At 48.5% G+C, this 20,522-nt stretch overlaps 1 protein-coding gene across 1 annotated transcript in view; it reads left to right on the top strand.

Annotated features, from left to right (window-relative positions):
* The window catches only part of LOC140393624 (MAP kinase-activated protein kinase 2), a 341,054-nt gene that overhangs the window by 311,983 nt on the left and 8,549 nt on the right, over positions 1-20,522 (top strand). Inside the window, exons 6-8 of the mRNA XM_072479896.1 lie at positions 359-434; positions 17,370-17,494; positions 18,147-18,232. Coding sequence (XP_072335997.1) covers positions 359-434; positions 17,370-17,494; positions 18,147-18,232 — 287 coding nt within the window. The remainder of the gene's footprint in view (positions 1-358; positions 435-17,369; positions 17,495-18,146; positions 18,233-20,522) is intronic.

Genomic DNA, 20,522 nt, shown 5'->3' with positions numbered 1-20,522 from the left:
GTTGGTAGTTGTATATGAAGCCCCTCTGTGTTCCCCGTCACATCATTAGTGTTGATGCAGCCAACCTGAGTGAGGATTGAAGTTTGTGAAATGTGAGCTTCAAACCTGTAGCAAGCTGGGTGTTGATATGCCAACATTCAAGATGGGATTGGATAGGTGGAGCAAAGGGATTGAAGGAATATGGAAACTGAGTGGGTAAAGTGGTTACAACTATTTGCTCGTGTGGAGGAATAAATGGCAGCATGATCTACTTCTATGTTGTAAGTTGGGTGTCTTATAACTTTTGATCTTCCACAGTTATTTATCCAACAGGTGATGTGTCAATCACACTAACTTCTGTTTTCTCTCCATTTTACAGCTCCTGAAGTTCTTGGGCCTGAGAAGTATGACAAATCTTGTGATATGTGGTCCTTGGGTGTAATAATGTACATTCTGTAAGTTTTGGGGGAACTGTCTTGATTTATACATTGGGTAGCAAAAATGAAAAGCTGTACCTGAAAAAGGCAAACAAGAGGAAAATGTCCTCTCCGCGATGATTGGCTGGAACTCGCACTCTACGTGGTGTTATCATGTGACTACTTCACGTATTCTTACCAAATTCCTTTGATACTTGAGGAAGCTCCTCCTGTATCAGAACCTTCAAACCATCAGCATCAAGGGTACAGCATTGTTAATATTTCTCTGCCACTATCAGGTCTGCCCTTGTTGGGGAAAGCTGCTGAATTATCAACAAAAACAACTCCTATTTATATATTAACACAATTAAACATCTCACGATGATTCACCGTGGCAGTACAAAACAAAAGATGACACGGCCACAGAAGGAGATACTAAGTCAGGTGACCAAAAGCTTGGTCAAGCAGGTAGGTTTAAGAATGAGTTAAAGGAGAGCAAGGTGAAGAGGGTAGTCCAGAGTTTGCAGGCTAGACAACGAAAGATGCTGCCCCCATTGGTGGAGTGATTACAATCCAGGGCGTACAGAGGTAATATTAAAGGAGCACAGATATATCGGAGAGTTGTGGCAACGGCAAGGAGCAAGGCCATGGAGGGGTTTGAAAACACGGGTGAGAATTTGAAAATCCAAGATGCTGCTCGATGCGAAGCCAGTGCAGGCCATGTGAGCACGGGGGTGATAGTGGGGCACTAGAGACTGCACCTGGAGTACTGTAAACAATTTTGATCGTTTTATCGAAGGTAAGATATACCTGATATAGAGGGAGTTCAGCAGAGGGTCACCTGGAGTGGCGGGATTGTCTTATTGGATTGGATTGGATTTGTTTATTGTCACGTGTACCGAGGTCCAGTGAAAAGTGTTTTTCTGCGAGCAGCTCAAACAGACCATTTAGTACATGGAAATAAAATAAAAGAAAAAGAAAATACATAATAGGGCCACACAAGTTCCACAATATGAATACATAGACACCGGCATCGGGTGAAGCGTACAGGAGTGTTGTATTAATCAGGTGAGGGGGGGGGGGGGAATGATGGATGGGGGCGGTTGAGGGGTGACGGATGGGGGGCCTGGAAGGGGGGTCTGGAAGAAGGTGTGCGGCCTGGAAGAGGGTGTGGGGGGATCTGAAGAGGGGGGCCACCCAGAGACTCCATAGCGAGGCGTCCTCATTTGGGGTGTGTGGGCAAATGCCCATGTGTGTGGGGGTGACATTGCTCATGGGTGGGGGGGGGGACCCACAAGCTCACTGAGAGATTGGGGCACCTTTTCAAAATGGCGGCCCCGATCTCGGAGTTCAACTCCCCAGTGCTAAACCACTGAGAAACTCCCCAGGGCCCAAAAACTCCCCAGGGTCCCAGGACAGCTCTATCGCCCGCCCACACTCCGGCAAATCTGACCACAAGGCTGTGCTCCTGCTCCCGGCTTATAAGCAAAAACTGAAGCGGGAGAATCCGTCAAAGAAAGTCGTGCATTGTTGGTCTGAGGAATCGGATGATCTCCTGCGGGACTGTTTAGAGTCAGTGGACTGGTCAGTATTTAAAAACTCTGCGACCAGCCTGAACGAGTTCGCCACGACAGTAACTGACTTCATGAGTAAGTGTGTAGAAGACTGTCTGCCAAAGAAGCAAATCCGCGTGTTTCCCAACCGGAAACCCTGGATGAACAGGGATATCCACTGCTTGCTGAAGTCTCGGTCTGAGGCGTTAAATCAGGCGACCCTGACCTCTACAAGAAAGGCAGATATGATCCAAAGAAATCCATCAAAGATGCCAAAAGACAGTCCCGGACCAAGCTCGAGTCCCAGGCTAGCCACACGTACCCCCGCCATCTATGGCAAGGTCTGCAAGACATAACGGGCTACAAGATGAAGGCATGTAAAATCGTCGGCTCCAACGCACCCCTCCCTGATGAGCTCAACACATTCTATTCCCGTTTTGAGCAAGAGGTCAGCGAGAGCGAGCCCTCCACCCCAGAAGCTGCGGATGAACTTGTCTCTGAGATCACCATTGCAGACGTCAGAGCAGCCTTCTCGAAGGTCAACCCATGGAAAGCCACTGGCCCGGATGGGGCACCCGGACGAGCACTCAGGTCTTGCGCGGATCAGCTGGGGGGGGTATTCGCAGACATCTTCAACCTCTCTTTACAACAATCTGAGGTCCCTATCTGCTTCAAGGAGACGACCACGTCCCTGTACCAAAATAAAGTCAAGCAGCATGGCCTTAATGACTATTGTCCAGTGGCTCTGACATCCATCATCATGAAGTGCTTCGAAAGGTTAGTCATGGCACGAATCAACTCCAGCCTCCCAGATTGCCTTGATCCACTACAGTTCGCCTACCCCTGCAACAGGTCCACAGCAGACGCCATCTCCATGGCCCTGCACTCCACCCTGGAACACCTAGATAACAAAGGCACCTATGTCAGACTCCTATTTATCGACTACAGCTCAGCCTTCAACACCATCATTCCTACAAAACTCATCTCCAAACTTCATGGCCTGGGCCTCGGCTCCTCCCTCTGCAACTGGATCCTGAACTTTCTAACCCACAGACCACAATCAGTAAGGATAGGCAACAACACCTCCTCCACAATCATCCGCAACACCGGTGCCCCACAAGGCTGTGTCCTCAGCCCCCTACTATACTCCTTATACACCTATGACTGTGTGGCCAAATTCCCCTCCAACTCGATTTTAAAATTTGCTGATGACACCACCGTAGTGGGTCGGATTTCAAACAATGACGAGACAGAGCACAGGAATGAGATAGAGAATCTGGTGAACTGGTGCGACGACAATAATCTCTCCCTCAATGTCAACAAAACGAAGGAGATTGTCATCGACTTCAGAAAGCGTAGGAGAACATGCCCCTGTCTACATCAATGGGAACGAAGTAGAAAGGGTCGAGAGCTTCAGGTTTTTAGGTGTCCAGATCACCAGCAGCCTGTCCTGCTCCCCCTATGCCGACACTATAGTTAAGAAATCCCACCAACGACTACTTTCTCAGAAGACTAAGGAAATTTGGCATGTCAACTACGACCCTCACCAACTTCTACAGATGCACCATAGAAAGCATTCTTTCTGGTTGTATCACAGCTTGCTGTGCCCAAGACCGCAGGAAACTACAAAAGGTCGTGAATGTAGCCCAGTCCATCACGCAAACCAGCCTCCCATCCATTGACTCTGTCTATAATTCCCGCTGCCTCAGAAAGGCAGCCAGCATAATTAAGGACCTCACGCACCCCAGACATACTCTCTTCCACCTTCTTCCGTCAGGAAAAAGATACCAAAGTTTGAGGTCACTACCAACCGGCTTAAGAACAGCTTCTTCCCTATTGCCATCAGACTTTTGAATGGACCTGCCTCGTATTAAGTTGATCTTTTCTCTACACCTTGCTATAACTGTAACATTATATTCTGCAGTCTCTCCTTCCCTATGTACGGTATGCATTGTTTGTACAGCATGCAAGAAACAATACTTTTCACTGTATACTAATACATGACAATAATAAATCAAATCAAATCAAAAAGTGGCTCCGTGTCATTGAACAGCGGTGGGGAAGTCGCCAGCAGAGCCGGCAGGAAACTTCCTGAAAAACCCGCCACAAATGACACTTTTCGAAACTTTTCCATTAAATCGTGCCCAATATTCCAGGTGTGTTCAGTCCATGTTCAAGACAGGGATCATTCGATTCTTGAATATTAATGATATTAAGAGATAGAGGGGAACAAATGTGTAACGGTAAATGATCAGCTAGGAGCTGTTTGGATGGTGGAGTGGGCTGAATGGCCTGCTCCTGCTGTGTGCCCCTCCTCCTCTAACCTAATAATAAGACCCATTGGTGTAAGGTAAGTGCCATATTATATTATTATATTATTAGCATTGTGCAGGTCAAGGATCGGAGGTGGAGGAGCAGTCTCTGTCAGCGAGAGAACCTGAGAACATCTCAGACACTCAGAAGGTAAGAAGGTAAGTAAGTGATTTTTACTTTTATACCTTTTTTCAAATTGTGTGTGTCGGGGGGAAACTGAAGTGACATCACAGAAAAGCTGTGACCTGAGTGGCTGGTTGGGATTCTAACCTAAATTTAAAAAAAATAAAAAAAATTTGAGTATTTGGGAACTAATTAAACATAATAACTTAATTATAATTTAGAGGATATCTAAGCCAGAGATCGGAGAATATTATAGTTAGCTATCGCATTTCTATTAGAAATCTAGTGCTAGGAAACAGATAGTTGACAGTAACTTTGCAATTTTAAAAAAAGTATTAAAAAAAAAAGACAAATTTTAATTTTAATTAATTGACGCAATGTCAGTTAGAGGGGTGCTGTGCTCTGACTGTGAGATGTGGCAGGTCCGGGAGGCTTCCAGCGTCCCGGATGGCTTCATCTGCAGAAAGTGCACCCAACTGCAGCTCCTCACAGACCGCATGGTTCGGTTGGAGCAGCAATTGGATGCACTTAGGAGCATGCAGGTGGCGGAAAGCGTCATAGATCGCAGTTATGTAAATGTGGTCACACCCAAGGTGCAGGCAGAGAAATGGGTGACCACCAGAAAGGGCAGGCAGTCAGTGCAGGAATCCCCTGTGGTTGTCCCCCTCTCGAACAGATATACCCCTTTGGATACTGTCGGGGGGGATAGCCTATCAGGGGAAAACAGCAGCAGCCAGAGCAGTGGCACCACGGCTGGCTCTGATGTTCAGAAGGGAGGGTCAAAGCGCAGAAGAGTAATAGTAATAGGGGACTCTATAGTCAGGGGCACAGATAGGCGCTTCTGTGGACGTGAAAGAGACTCCAGGATGGTATGTTGCCTCCCTGGTGCCAGGGTCCAGGATGTCTCCGAACGGGTAGAGGGAATCCTGAAGGGGGAGGGCAAACAGGCAGAGGTCGTTGTACATATTGGTACTAACGACATAGGCAGGAAGGGGCATGAGGTCCTGCAGCAGGAGTTCAGGGAGCTAGGCAGAAAGTTAAAAGACAGGACCTCGAGGGTTGTAATCTCGGGATTACTCCCTGTGCCACGTGCCAGTGAGGCTAGAAATAGGAAGATAGAGCAGACAAACACGTGGCTAAACAGCTGGTGTAGGAGGGAGGGTTTCCGTTATCTGGACCACTGGGAGCTCTTCCGGGGCAGGTGTGACCTGTATAAGATGGACGGGTTGCATCTAAACCGGAGAGGCATAAATATCCTGGCCGCGAGGTTTGCTAGTGTCACACGGGAGGGTTTAAACTAGTATGGCAGGGGGGTGGGCACGGGAGCAATAGGTCAGAAGGTGAGAGCATTGAGGGAGAACTAGGGAATAGGGACAGTGTGGCTCTGAGGCAGAGCAGACGGGGAGAAGTTGCTGAACACAGCGGGTCTGGTGGCCTGAAGTGCATATGTTTTAATGCAAGGAGCATTACGGGTAAGGCAGATGAACTTAGAGCTTGGATTACTACTTGGAACTATGATGTTGTTGCCATTACAGAGACCTGGTTGAGGGAAGGGCAGGATTGGCAGCTAAACGTTCCAGGATTTAGATGTTTCAGGCGGGATAGAGGGGGATGTAAAAGGGGAGGCGGAGTTGCGCTACTTGTTCGGGAGAATATCACAGCTATACTGCGAGAGGACACCTCCGAGGGCAGTGAGGCTATATGGGTAGAAATCAGGAATAAGAAGGGTGCAGTCACAATGTTGGGGGTATACTACAGGCCTCCCAACAGCCAGCGGGAGATGGAGGAGCAGATAGGTAGACAGATTTTGGAAAAGAGTAAAAACAACAGGGTTGTGGTGATGGGAGACTTCAACTTCCCCAATATTGACTGGGACTCACTTAGTGCCAGGGGCTTAGATGGGGCGGAGTTTGTAAGGAGCATCCAGGAGGGCTTCTTAAAACAATATGTAAACAGTCCAACTAGGGAAGGGGCGGTACTGGACCTGGTATTGGGGATTGAGCCCGGCCAGGTGGTAGATGTTTCAGTAGGGGAGCATTTCGGTAACAGTGACCACAATTCAGTAAGTTTTAAAGTACTGGTGGACAAGGATAAGAGTGGTCCGAGGATGAATGTGCTAAATTGGGGGAAGGCTAATTATAACAATATTAGGCGGGAACTGAAGAACATAGATTGGGGGCGGATGTTTGAGGGCAAATCAACATCTGACATGTGGGAGGCTTTCAAGTGTCAGTTGAAAGGAATACAGGACAGGCATGTTCCTGTGAGGAAGAAAGATAAATACGGCAATTTTCGGGAACCTTGGATGACGAGTGATATTGTAGGCCTCGTCAAAAAGAAAAAGGAGGCATTTGTCAGGGCTAAAAGGCTGGGAACAGACGAAGCCTGTGTGGCATATAAGGAAAGTAGGAAGGAACTTAAGCAAGGAGTCAGGAGGGCTAGAAGGGGTCATGAAAAGGCATTGGCAAATAGGGTTAAGGAAAATCCCAAGGCTTTTTACACTTACATAAAAAGCAAGAGGGTAGCCAGGGAAAGGGTTGGCCCACTGAAGGATAGGCAAGGGAATCTATGTGTGGAGCCAGAGGAAATGGGCGAGGTACTAAATGAATACTTTGCATCAGTATTCACCAAAGAGAAGGAATTGGTAGATGTTGAGTCTGGAGAAGGGGGTGTAGATAGCCTGGGTCACATTGTGATCCAAAAAGACGAGGTGCTGGGTGTCTTAAAAAATATTAAGGTAGATAAGTCCCCAGGGCCGGATGGGATCTACCCCAGAATACTGAAGGAGGCTGGAGAGGAAATTGCTGAGGCCTTGACAGAAATCTTTGGATCCTCGCTGTCTTCAGGGGATGTCCCGGAGGACTGGAGAATAGCCAATGTTGTTCCTCTGTTTAAGAAGGGTGGCAGGGATAATCCCGGGAACTACAGGCCGGTGAGCCTTACTTCAGTGGTAGGGAAATTACTGGAGAGAATTCTTCGAGACAGGATCTACTCCCATTTGGAAGCAAATGGACGTATTAGTGAGAGGCAGCACGGTTTTGTGAAGGGGAGGTCGTGTCTCACTAACTTGATAGAGTTTTTCGAGGAGGTCACTAAGATGATTGATGCAGGTAGGGCAGTAGATGTTGTCTATATGGACTTCAGTAAGGCCTTTGACAAGGTCCCTCATGGTAGACTAGTACAAAAGGTGAAGTCACATGGGATCAGGGGTGAACTGGCAAGGTGGATACAGAACTGGCTAGGCCATAGAAGGCAGAGGGTAGCAATGGAGGGATGCTTTTCTAATTGGAGGGCTGTGACCAGTGGTGTTCCACAGGGATCAGTGCTGGGACCTTTGCTCTTTGTGGTATATATAAATGATTTGGAGGAAAATGTAACTGGTCTGATTAGTAAGTTTGCAGACGACACAAAGGTTGGTGGAATTGCGGATAGCGATGAGGACTGTCTGAGGATACAGCAGGATTTAGATTGTCTGGAGACTTGGGCGGAGAGATGGCAGATGGAGTTTAACCTGGACAAATGTGAGGTAATGCATTTTGGAAGGGCTAATGCAGGTAGGGAATATACAGTGAATGGTAGAACCCTCAAGAGTATTGAAAGTCAAAGAGATCTAGGAGTACAGGTCCACAGATCACTGAAAGGGGCTACACAGGTGGAGAAGGTAGTCAAGAAGGCATACGGCATGCTTGCCTTCATTGGCCGGGGCATTGAGTATAAGAATTGGCAAGTCATGTTGCAGCTGTATAGAACCTTAGTTAGGCCACACTTGGAGTATAGTGTTCAATTCTGGTCGCCACACTACCAGAAGGATGTGGAGGCTTTAGAGAGGGTGCAGAAGAGATTTACCAGAATGTTGCCTGGTATGGAGGGCATAAGCTATGAGGAGCGATTGAATAAACTCGGTTTGTTCTCACTGGAACGAAGGAGGTTGAGGGGCGACCTGATAGAGGTATACAAAATTATGAGGGGCATAGACAGAGTGGATAGTCAGAGGCTTTTCCCCAGGGTAGAGGGGTCAATTACTAGGGGGCATAGGTTTAAGGTGAGAGGGGCAAGGTTTAGAGTAGATGTACGAGGCAAGTTTTTTACGCAGAGGGTAGTGGGTGCCTGGAACTCACTACCGGAGGAGGTAGTGGAGGCAGGGACGATAGGGACATTTAAGGGGCATCTTGACAAATATATGAATAGGATGGGAATAGAAGGATACGGACCCAGGAAGTGTAGAAGATTGTAGTTTAGTCGGGCAGTATGGTCGGCACGGGCTTGGAGGGCCGAAGGGCCTGTTCCTGTGCTGTACATTTCTTTGTTCTTTGTTCTTTTGTTTGAAAAGTCATTGGCAAATAGGGTTAAGGAAAATCCCAAGGCTTTTTACACGTACATAAAAAGCAAGAGGGTAGCCAGGGAAAGGGTTGGGCCACTGAAGGATAGGCAAGGGAATCTATGTGTGGAGCCAGAGGAAATGGGCGAGGTACTAAATGAATACTTTGCATCAGTATTCACCAAAGAGAAGGAATTGGTAGATGTTGAGTCTGGAGAAGGGGGTGTAGATAGCCTGGGTCACATTGTGATCCAAAAAGACGAGGTGTTGGGTGTCTTAAAAAATATTAAGGTAGATAAGTCCCCAGGGCCGGATGGGATCTACCCCAGAATACTGAAGGAGGCTGGAGAGGAAATTGCTGAGGCCTTGACAGAAATCTTTGGATCCTCGCTGTCTTCAGGGGATGTCCCGGAGGACTGGAGAATAGCCAATGTTGTTCCTCTGTTTAAGAAGGGTAGCAAGGATAATCCCGGGAACTACAGGCCGGTGAGCCTTACTTCAGTGGTAGGGAAATTACTGGAGAGAATTCTTCGAGACAGGGTCTACTCCCATTTGGAAGCAAATGGACGTATTAGTGAGAGGCAGCACGGTTTTGTGAAGGGAAGGTCGTGTCTCACTAACTTGATAGAGTTTTTCGAGGAGGTCACTAAGATGATTGATGCAGGTAGGGCAGTAGATGTTGTCTATATGGACTTCAGTAAGGCCTTTGACAAGGTCCCTCATGGTAGACTAGTACAAAAGGTGAAGTCACACGGGATCAGGGGTGAACTGGCAAGGTGGATACAGAACTGGCTAGGCCATAGAAGGCAGAGGGTAGCAATGGAGGGATGCTTTTCTCATTGGAGGGCTGTGACCAGTGGTGTTCCACAGGGATCAGTGCTGGGACCTTTGCTCTTTGTAATATATATAAATGATTTGGAGGAAAATGTAACTGGTCTGATTAGTAAGTTTGCAGACGACACAAAGGTTGGTGGAATTGCGGATAGCGATGAGGACTGTCTGAGGATACAACAGGATTTAGATTGTCTGGAGACTTGGGCGGAGAGATGGCAGATGGAGTTTAATCCGGACAAATGTGAGGTAATGCATTTTGGAAGGTCTAATGCAGGTAGGGAATATACAGTGAATGGTAGAACCCTCAAGAGTATTGAAAGTCAAAGAGATCTCGGAGTACAGGTCCACAGGTCATTGAAAGGGGCAACACAGGTGGAGAAGGTAGTCAAGAAGGCATACGGCATGCTTGCCTTCATTGGCCGGGGCATTGAGTATAAGAATTGGCAAGTCATGTTGCAGCTGTATAGAACCTCAGTTAGGCCACACTTGGAGTATAGTGTTCAATTCTGGTCGCCACACTACCAGAAGGATGTGGAGGCTTTAGAGAGGGTGCAGAAGAGATTTACCAGAATGTTGCCTGGTATGGAGGGCATAAGCTATGAGGAGCGATTGAATAAACTCGGTTTGTTCTCACTGGAACGAAGGAGGTTGAGGGGAGACCTGATAGAGGTCTACAAAGTTATGAGGGGCATAGACAGAATGGATAGTCAGAGGCTTTTCCCCAGGGTAGAGGGGTCAATTACTAGGGGGCATAGGTTTAAGGTGAGAGGGGCAAAGTTTAGAGTAGATGTACGAGGCAAGTTTTTTACGCAGAGGGTAGTGGGTGCCTGGAACTCACTACCGGAGGAGGTAGTGGAAGCAGGGACGATAGGGACATTTAAGGGGCATCTTGACAAATATATGAATAGGATGGGAATAGAAGGATACGGACCCAGGAAGTGTAGAAGATTGTAGTTTAGTCGGGCAGTATGGTCGGCACGGGCTTGGAGGGCCGAAGGGCCTGTTCCTGTGCTGTACATTTCTTTGTTCTTTGTTCTTTGTTCATCATCTGAAAATTTAGCTGCTGTACATCCTGCTCCTTCATCCAAGTCATTGATGGAGATTGTAGATAGTTGCAGCCCCAATACTGATTCTTGTGGCAATCCACTATTTACTGCTTGGCGTGGAGCCAGTGTTGGTCAATGAGGGTGAAAGGAGAACAGAACGTCCTGTAAATTCAGCACAGTCTTGGCAGCAGAGCGTTGATTTCCACAAGTTAGAATGAGGGAGACCAGCCAAGAAAGTGTTGAAATAGTCACGAGTCGAGGAACCAAATGCATGAATGAGGGTTTCAGCAGCACAAGAGCTCAGGCAGGGACCAATGTTACACCGGAAGAAAGAGGGTGTCTTCATGCTTGCATTAGGTGACAAAACAGTCTATCTGCAAACAGACTGGCTTAATCTCTGATTGTTACCTGGGAGAGGGTTGAAGTTGAACATACAAACATATGAATTAAAAGCAGGACGGCACAGTAGCACAGTGGTTAGCACTATTGCTTCACACCGCCAGGGTCCCGGGTTTGATTCCCGGCTTGGGTCACGGTCTGTGCGGAGTCTGCATGTTCTCCTCGTGTTTGCGTGGGTTTCCTCCGGGTGCTCCGGTTTCTTCCCACAAGTCCCAAAAGACATGCTGTTAGATGAATTGGACATTCTGAATTCTCCCTCTGTGAACCCGAACAGGCGCCGGAGTGTGGTGACTAGGGGCTTTTCACAGTAACTTCATTGCAGTGTTAATGTAAGCCTACTTGTGACACTAATGAAGGTTATTATTATTCCATTCCCCTTGCAATAAACAACAGAATTCAATTTCCTTCCCTAATCACGGACAAAATTCTCCGGTATCGGCGCGATGTCCGCCGACCGGCGCCAAAAACGGCGCAAATCAGTCCGGCATCGCGCCGCCCCAAAGGTGCGGAATCATCCACATCTTGGGGGGCCGAGCCCTAACCTAGAGGGGCTAGGCCCGAGCCGGACTGATTTCCGCCCCGCCAGCTGGCGGAAAAGGCCTTTGGTGCCCCGCCAGCTGGCGCGGAAATGACATTGCCGGGCGGCGCATGTGCGGGAGCGTCAGTGGCCGCTCACGGCCTCCCCGCGCATGCGCTGTGGAGGGAGTCTCTTCCGCCTCCGCCATGGTGGAGACCGTGGGCCCCGATCGCGGGCCAGGCCACCCCCCGGGGCCAGATCGCCCCGCGCCCCCCCCAGGACCCCGGAGCCCGCCCGCGCCGCCTTGTCCCGCCGGTAAGAGAGGTGGTTTAATCCACGCCGGCGGGACAGGCATTCTAGCAGCGGGACTTCGGCCCATCCGGGCCGGAGAGTCGCGGGGGGGGGGGTGCCCGCCAACCGGTGCGGCACGGCACGATTCCCGCCCCCGCTGAATCTCCGGTGCCGGAGAATTCGGCAACCTGCGGGGGCGGGATTCACGGCAGCCCCGGCGATTCTCCGACCCGGCGGGGGGTCGGAGAATCTCGCCCCACTTTCTGGACCTGGAGACTAACTTTCTGTGATTCATTTACCAGGACACCCAGGTCCCTAAAACTAGAACCAGAAGACACAATCTCAGACTAAAGGGACGATCCTTTAAAACAGAGATGAGGAGGAATTTCTTCAGCCAGAGGGTGGTGAATCTGTGGAACTCTTTGCCGCAGAAGGCTGTGGAGGCCAAATCGCTGAGTGTCTGTAAGACAGAGATAGATAGGTTCTTGATTAATAAGGGGATCAGGGGTTATGGGGAGAAGGCAGAAGAATGGGGATGAGACAAATATCAGCCATGATTGAATGGCGGAGCAGACTCGATGGGCCAAGGGGCCTAATTCTGCTCCTAATTCCGCTCCAGATTATGGTCCCTCTACTGCCGGGTTTTGCTTCTTTTCTAATCTTGCTGCCAAATGGAATTAGTTCATGGTTTTCACTTTCTGCATCGGCCAACTTTTTGCCCCCTCACTAACCCAAAGTAATCCCTTTGTAAACTCTTTATGTCCTTCTCACAATTTACTTTCCAACATTTGCTATCTCTGCAGACACTTTTAGGAGATTAAAATGAAGTCCATCGGGTCTTGTCAGCCTTGTTGTAATAGTTTTCTGGGTGCACTTTCCCTGGCGATTGTAATTGTTTTTAGTTCCTCCCTTTAATCCTCTAATTTACAAATATTTCTGGGATGTTACTTCTGTGATTTCTGTTTAGTTTTGTTATTTTTATTTTTGTATTCTGTCTTCAGTGAAGATATAAAATATCCCTTCAATGCTTCCGCCAATTCCTTATTTTCTGTTATTAATTCCGCAGACTCATCTCTCGCATTAATGACTCTTTTGCTTCCTGAATGCTTCTGGACGTTCTTGCTATCTGTTTTTATATTTCTAGCCAGCTTTCATTCTTTGCTGGTTTTTAAATTCTGTCTAATCTTCTGACCTGAAGCAGAGATTTTTCAGAATTCTCTGCTTTTTCTTTCAATTTGATACTATCTTTAACTCATTTAGTCAGCATTTGTCTCTCGCAAGTCTTTCTTTCTCTCGGGAATGTATCTTTGCTGAAAGTTATGAAATAAGTCCTGAAATGTGTATCGCTGCATTTCTACTGCCCTACCCACGTGTAGTCAGTGAGTATTCTCGAAGAGGAGAGTTGATAGGAGTTTATTTCCTACTCACAGCTGGGAAATACAGCAACTCCCAGAGTCCGCGTCCCAGCCGGGACCATCCTGAGATTCCGCCTCCTTCAGTGGCCAGTTTTTATCTCAGGGAATTAACAAGCTCACTGTTGGCCCTCAACGGGGAAGCTCGTACTCCACGAGCCCCATGGGAGATCAAGCAATCAATCGGATCATCCCTGTGAGTTACTTGGGGGTTATAACATCCCCACCCCCCCAAGTCTGTAAGTCCTTCTGTTGTAGGAAGTGGAGGAGGCTGTCTTGTCCACGATGCCTGTGGCTGCATCTGGGGCTGTTGCGGGTCGGGGGTCGTGTAGCGTGTCAGGGAACGTCATTTCCGTTGCCAACCGTCTGGGAGGCACATTGGCGATCATTTCCTGGCCGTTGTCTGAAAACCCGGATGTCGGAGTCTCCATGTCAAATTCTGTTTCCTGCATCTCCGTGTCGAGGCCCCCAGGGGGCGACGTTACCAGGCCCCCTTGTACCCGGCTGGCAGGGTTGGCAGACGGTTCGTCCTAACTCTGGCTCCCTGCTCCGGAGGTGAGCTTGGTGCTTTCGCACCGTCTGTTCTCAAGTCTGTATTAGGTACGATACCGGTCCAACCTGTTTCACCACAGCCTCTGGAATCCACCAGGCACCGTCACCGTGTCCCCCAGTCGTAATCTTCGGAACTGTGCCCGCCCTCTTTGGTGCCACCTCTGAAGGTCTTGTCCCTGTTCTACTTTCCCATAATATCAGGGAACATTAGGCTGAGCAGGTTTCCGTCTTCGGCCCATCAACGGTTCAGCCGCTGCCACTCTGGTTGTCACGCGTGGTCTGGTCCGGAAGCTGAGTAAAGAGCTTAGCTGACTCATCTCCACGGATCTCGTGGCCTGTTGTCCTTCAGTGATACACATTTCAGGAGATATTTCCTAACTTTCAGCAAAGATACATTCCCGAGAGAAAGGAAGACTCGAGACAGACAGATGCTGACTGAAGGAGTTAAAGAATTGAAAGAAAAAGCAGAGAATTCTGAAACATCTGTGGTAGGTCAGAAGATTAGACAGAATTTAAAAATCAGCAAAGAATGAGAGGTCTGCACTCAGCCAGACCATTTGAGGGAGGGAGGCATGGGACCGTCCGGATGTGCTTCACCCCGTTTGTCTTCATGAAGCGATCCAACTCCGGCTTGGGATCACAACACGAACTTCCCACAGGACGATGCCATCCTCCAGGCTGAGCTTCTGCTGCTCAGTCTCAAACTCGCACAGCTCCTTGGCAGCTTCTCTTGCTGGGCCCCCGTGTAAGATGGTGTAACTTTGCCAATACTGATGCCCTTTCACACACGTGCCTCAACCAAATCCTCTCCATACTGTGAACATGCGCACTGTTTTCTCTCTTTGCATCTCAGTTTTCTGCTCTCTCTCCTGCAGAGATGGGGGATGGGGGGCGGGGGGTGGACTGGGGGGGACTAGTTCTCCAACGGCAGACTGCCGATGCAATGTTGAGTGGGAAGGAAAACTTTTCCCAGGAAAGTGCAGATATCAGCAATGACCTGCATCGGGAGCCCGAGGCACTGGTGGTCGGTCAGGTTGAGAGAGCTGATCCTCGGTCTATAAACGCCGTGTTGGGGCTTCATCGCCTTCCAGCTGGATCTTGGTGCCATTCCGTCTGCCCTGTCGAAGGACGTATTGCTGCGGAGACGGTAACTAGAGAAGGTGCTGCTGCCGGTGTTGCTCCCTCTGCTCTTGCCCACTCATAGGGGCTGGTTTTGCACAGTGGGCTAAACAGCTGGCTTGTAATGCAGAACAATGCCAGCAGCACGGTTCAATTCCCGTACCGGCCTCCCCGAACAGGCGCCAGAATGTGGCAACTAGGGGCTTTTCACAGTAACTTCATTGTAGCCTACTCGTGACAATAAACAATTATTATTATTATTATTATTAGAGGAGGAGCACGGTGGAGCTGCAGGAGCTGCTGGCAAGGTGAAGAACCTTCCGAAAACTTAGCAAGCAGTGTTAGCACTCTCCGAAGAACTGCTGTGACCCGCAGCCTCTCACCTGGCCATAGCTGCAACTCTTCAGTGTAACTGATCAAAGCCTTCTCAGCCTGTCAGTGTCACTGAGGCAGCTTCCCCCCCCCCCCAATTGCACACTCACTTGGGTTAGTTCCTGACAGGTTCGGAATGCAGGTGGATGTGCTGTGAAATTCCTCCTGACCAGTAACCAGCTCGGGAAAGGATGCTGCTGTTACCATATTGAGTGGAGCCTCTTGCTGGCTTCAGTCGAGTCGTTTCTTGTGCAGAAGGGGAGAAAAACTGCAAAAATAAAATTGCAGCAACCACAGATTTCTGCTACACAAAAGCTTTGTTTGTGATTTTGGCCGCATTATCCTCCTTTTAAGAATATTTTTTCATCTGAAAATTCCAGTGCTGGTAAGGTTGCTTCTGTAAAAAACTTTTCCTGTTTTGCTAAAGTTAACTTGATGTCATGACCTCCCTTCAAAAGGTTGTATTTATTTGTTCCGATAGTCTGCACTGACGTGTTTTAGCTTTTACTCAACGGTATTGCCACATTAAAGCAAAAAGATGCTAATGTTCAGTCATGTCCTTTCATTGGAAACCCAAGAAATGTGCTATTGAAAGACCATCAAAAATGAGTGTCTAATGCAGATATAATCTCAATAATTCAAGTTTGAATTTACATCAAGAAATTACATTTTTATTATCTATCCGTTAATATTCCAGCCAGTACAGGGTGCCATTGTTTTTTTTTTCTCTGACTGACTAGTTTGAGGTTTTGATTTTGCACTTTAGGTTGATAAGTTCACAGTTGTTCCAAAACCTGACAGATAAGTTACACTGAATAAAGATGGCAACCACAACAGTACACAATAGAAACTGGATTGCAGGTTCATCTAACTGCACAACCCTCGAGCCGTGTCCTTCTACCTCATCGCAATGCTGTCAGCTAGCCTTCCTTTCCTGCAGCTACACTTACTAAACTCTCACACTGCAAGTTGATGCAATGACAGAAATGCACTCCGTTCTTTGTTTGCACCAGTCGAAAGAGAAACCTGTCAAGATGGTTTGGTATTTCGGTGAAGTAGCAACATTTTTATCTGCCGTTTTCCATTGCCTGTACCAAAAGCTTAACATGATTTATTTGATGTTTTGAAACAGTAATTATGCAATGTTCCAGTTTAGATGGAGAATGTAAAAAGGAAATTAATGCCCACTCAATCTTCATCTTGCCCTCAGGATCTTCTTTGATGGCAATCTTTGGGAATGGTTAAAGAAAGACTTGCCCTTATACAGCATCTTTTGTGACCTCAGGACATCCTAAAGTGTTTTACAACCAATGAGGATCTTTTGAAGTTTAGTGACTGATGTAATGTAGGAAACCCGTTGGTCAAAAGGTGCACAGCCAAACCCCCAAAACAGCAATGTGATAATGTCCAGATAAACTGCTTGTGATATTAATCAGGAGAGTGAGTATGGCCAAGACACTAAACTACCCTGCTCTTCTCTGAGATTATGCTGTGAGATCCATAGAATCCTTATTCTGATCATCGACTGTGGGAGGAAATCGGAACACCCGGAGGAAACCCACGCAGCCACGGGGAGAACTTGCAAACTCCACACAAGTCACCCAAGGCTGGAATTGAACCCGGGTCCCTGGTGCTGTGAGACACCTTTTATATTCACTTGAGAGGTGGTCTAATATCTCATTCAAAAGGCAGCACATTTGACTCTGCAGCGGGCTTTGAGCCGACTGAGATTCCCAGCTCGGGCCTTTAGCGAACTCACTGACATTTGATCAATTTTGTGCTATAATTTTATATTAGTAAATGAATAGATTTGATGTAAGAGCATAGAAGTTATTTGAAATTGGATATAATTGACAGTCTTGCTGATGCTACACTAGTTGAACATTCTGCAAATTTTGTAACATTCCTTTGCTCATTGAAAAGTGCAGCTAGACAATGTTCTGGATGAACCAGAACAATAGCTATATCCAAAGTGATGATTTCTACAGATATTCATTTTGCAGTTCAGCTGTTTTTCTTATGACCCAAAGATAATCTTCAGTTCTGCTGTGTTCGAACCTGCTCATGTAGGTTGGTCAAGTTCTGTATATGTTAAAACAAACCCTTTTATTTTATATATCTACAGGTTGTGTGGTTATCCTCCATTCTACTCCAACCATGGACTGGCCATCTCACCTGGGATGAAGAAGCGAATCCGAATGGGGCAATATGAATTCCCCACTCCAGAATGGTCAGAAGTATCGGAGGAGGGTAATGTAACTTCCCTAAACTGACTTGAAATACATTTCACCGAATTAAAATGTCACAGTCTTTCACGGTTAACTTTGCCATAAAGAGGAATGAATTGCGATTAGGGTGCAGTGACTGGCATTTCGATAGGTAAGGTCAAGTCACCATAGTCCCAGATAACCATAGGCGCCTTTCCCCTTAGAGTGGGGGAGCTGACCGGTGGTGATTAAACCTGAGGATCACCATACCTCAGGCGAGGGGCAAGGTTGAGAACTTGGGGCCTTCATGAGGTTGTTCATGAAGGTATTTAGATAACCTGCTAGCAAAAGTGTAGATTGTTCTTTGATGAATGCAACATCTTCACCCATCAGATTTGTTCAATGTGGATATTACTTTGCCAGAATGTCACCAGCCCTGGGCTGCAGGATGAGAGAGCCAGCTGTCAATCTGATTGGCTATTTAACTTCACTTTTGATTTTGACCTCAGTTGTGCCTACTCCACCTACTTGGAATGATGTGTGCATCTCCCAGAAGCCATGTTCTTTTTCTTGTTTTTCACTGCTGGTGGTTTAATGAATTGTAGTTTATGACTTGTTTATAGCTTCGGAGGATTTGAAATAACATCACACGTGTCATAAAACACATTGTATTTGCGCATTGTTGAATTTTTCAGCCAAACAGCTGATTCGACATCTCCTGAAGACTGAGCCGACGCAGCGCATGACCATCATGGAATTTATGAACCACCCGTGGATTAACGTACGTACTTTATTGTGGAATGGGCTTGACGGCTTTGAGAGAAGCCATTCCTAGAGAAAAAATTATTTTGTTTTTCCTTACATAATTGTTCAGGAAGTTTTCTTTTCTTCCACCTTTTTTCACTCAGTTTCTCCTCTTCCCTCTCTCCAATCATTTAAAAAGATTGTAGCCCTTGGCAAGCTCTTGGCCAAGTGGTTATTTGTCGAAGTTCCTTTCTGCTATTTTAAAAGCAAAGCACCCCAGTTAATAGGATTAACGGGTGCGATTTTGCCAGCGTGTTGTGCCCGCCGCTGATCTTGTTGCGATGGGAGCATTGCGGGAGAGTCCCAAATGGGCTTTGTGCTGGGTGCAAAGCGGGGATCGCGTCACCCACAGCGCCCGGCGCGATCTGGATCACGCCCTCACTGGTGACCGGCGACAGGCCAGTCCCCTTGCACCCAGGCAGCCTGGCAGTGCCTGTTCAGCACTGCCAATGGAGGGAGACCATACCCATGAAAGGGGGGGGGGGTGTGAAGGAGGGTAATAAAAGGGCATCATAAAGGTTCGGGTGGTTGAAGATGGAGGGTCCTGAAAGGGGGGCCCTCAGTGACCCCATAGCGGGGTGTCCTCACTCGTGCAGGTTTCTCAGGGAATCGGAGGTACCCACGTGCATGCTCTTTGGGCACTGCTGGTGCGAACTGGGCACACTGGCACTGCCACCTGGGGGGTGGGGGTAATGTCCACATCTGTAGGGGGGCGCGGCATTGCCTGTGAGTGGGGGGGGGGGGGGGTGGGGGAATCTCAAGCTCACTTAAAGATCGGGGTGTCCTTTCAAAATGGCGCCCCGCTCTCTGAGGAGCCGGCTGACTGGCGGATTCAGCTCCCCAGTGTTGAAAACATTTCTAAGGGCACGATTTAACTAAATGGGAACAGAGTCCCATAGCGAGCGCATTTAGCCGCGCGTTTCCCGGCGCTCGCAACACAAGGATATAAAACACGTCTTGCGGTTGATTAGGGGCTGCAATGGGGAATGTGGGGCCGAGGCCGCACACAGCCCCGTTTGTACACTGAGGAGCTCTGCTCACCGGGACTCCTCAGTGAGGTGAGAGATCGGGAAATGGCCCAACCTTCGAGTACCTCCTGCCCACAAGCCCCAATCTGCACTGGGAGGGGAGTGCCAGCACCAGGCTCACACCCAGGTGGCAGTGCCAGGCTCACACCCAGGTGGCAGTGCCAGGGTGCCCAGGTGGCAGTGCCAGGCTCACACCCAGGTGGCAGTGCCAGGCTCACACCCAGGTGGCACCACCAGGCCCACAACCAGGTGGCAGTGCCAGGCTCACACCCAGGTGGCAGTGCCAAGGTGCCCAGGTGGCAGTGCCAGACTCACACCCAGGTGGCAGTGCCAGGGTGCCCAGGTGGCAGTGCCAGGCTCACACCCAGGTGGCAGTGCCAGGCTCACACCCAGGTGGCAGTGCCAGGCCCACACCCAGGTGGCAGTGCCAGGCTCGCACCCAGGTGACAGTGCCAGGGTGCCCACCTGGCATGCACCTGGGGGCCTCCGATTCTTTGGAAGACCCCCCACGAGTGCTGTTCCATGTGGTTCCTGTTTGTGGAGACCAGCGCTAAACGACATTCGCCCGAGGTCTCCGAGGCAAGAGAGATTGATCCAAAGCCTCGGATAACTCCGGAATCTGCACATTAAGTGAGACTAACTGTCTCGCTCTAATATGCAGATTTGCCGAAAAGTGATCAAGCTCACAGTGGGCAGGCTTCACGTCGCTACATCTTGCGAGATCATGTTAGATCTTGCGATGCGTAGTGAGCCAGGTAGATCTTTGGAGCAGGGTCTCCTGGCTTATATTGGCCACGCTGCGCCGAGGTGAGCTGCTTTCTGGACGCAGCGTGGCCATTGGATCGTGACCTCTCTGTGGGCTTGACCAGGGAGAAGCTCCCTAAGGCTCAAAATAATGACTGTGTCGGTGAATCGCGATCTGGATCTCACTCAAAAAAACAACGGGGAACATCCCGTCAAATGCGGCCAATATGACAGTTAGAAATTTTGGGGGAGAGTCACGCCCAATGTTTTTAAATAGTGAGAGACCAGGTATCATGGTAGTGCAGTGGTTAGCACTGCTGCCTCACTGTGCCGAGGACCCGGGTTCGATCCCGGCTCTGGGTCACTGTCCGTGTGGAGTTTGCACATTCTCCCCGTGTGTGTGTGGGTTTTGCCCCCACAACCCAAAGATGTGCAGGGCATGTGGATTGGGCACGCTAAATTGCCCCTTAATTGGAAAAATAAGAATTGGGTTCT

Source organism: Scyliorhinus torazame, chromosome 17, assembly GCF_047496885.1.
Source record: "Scyliorhinus torazame isolate Kashiwa2021f chromosome 17, sScyTor2.1, whole genome shotgun sequence".
NCBI lineage: Eukaryota > Metazoa > Chordata > Chondrichthyes > Carcharhiniformes > Scyliorhinidae > Scyliorhinus > Scyliorhinus torazame.
Note: the sequence above shows the minus strand (reverse complement) of the source record. Positions and strands in the feature narration are given on the sequence as shown.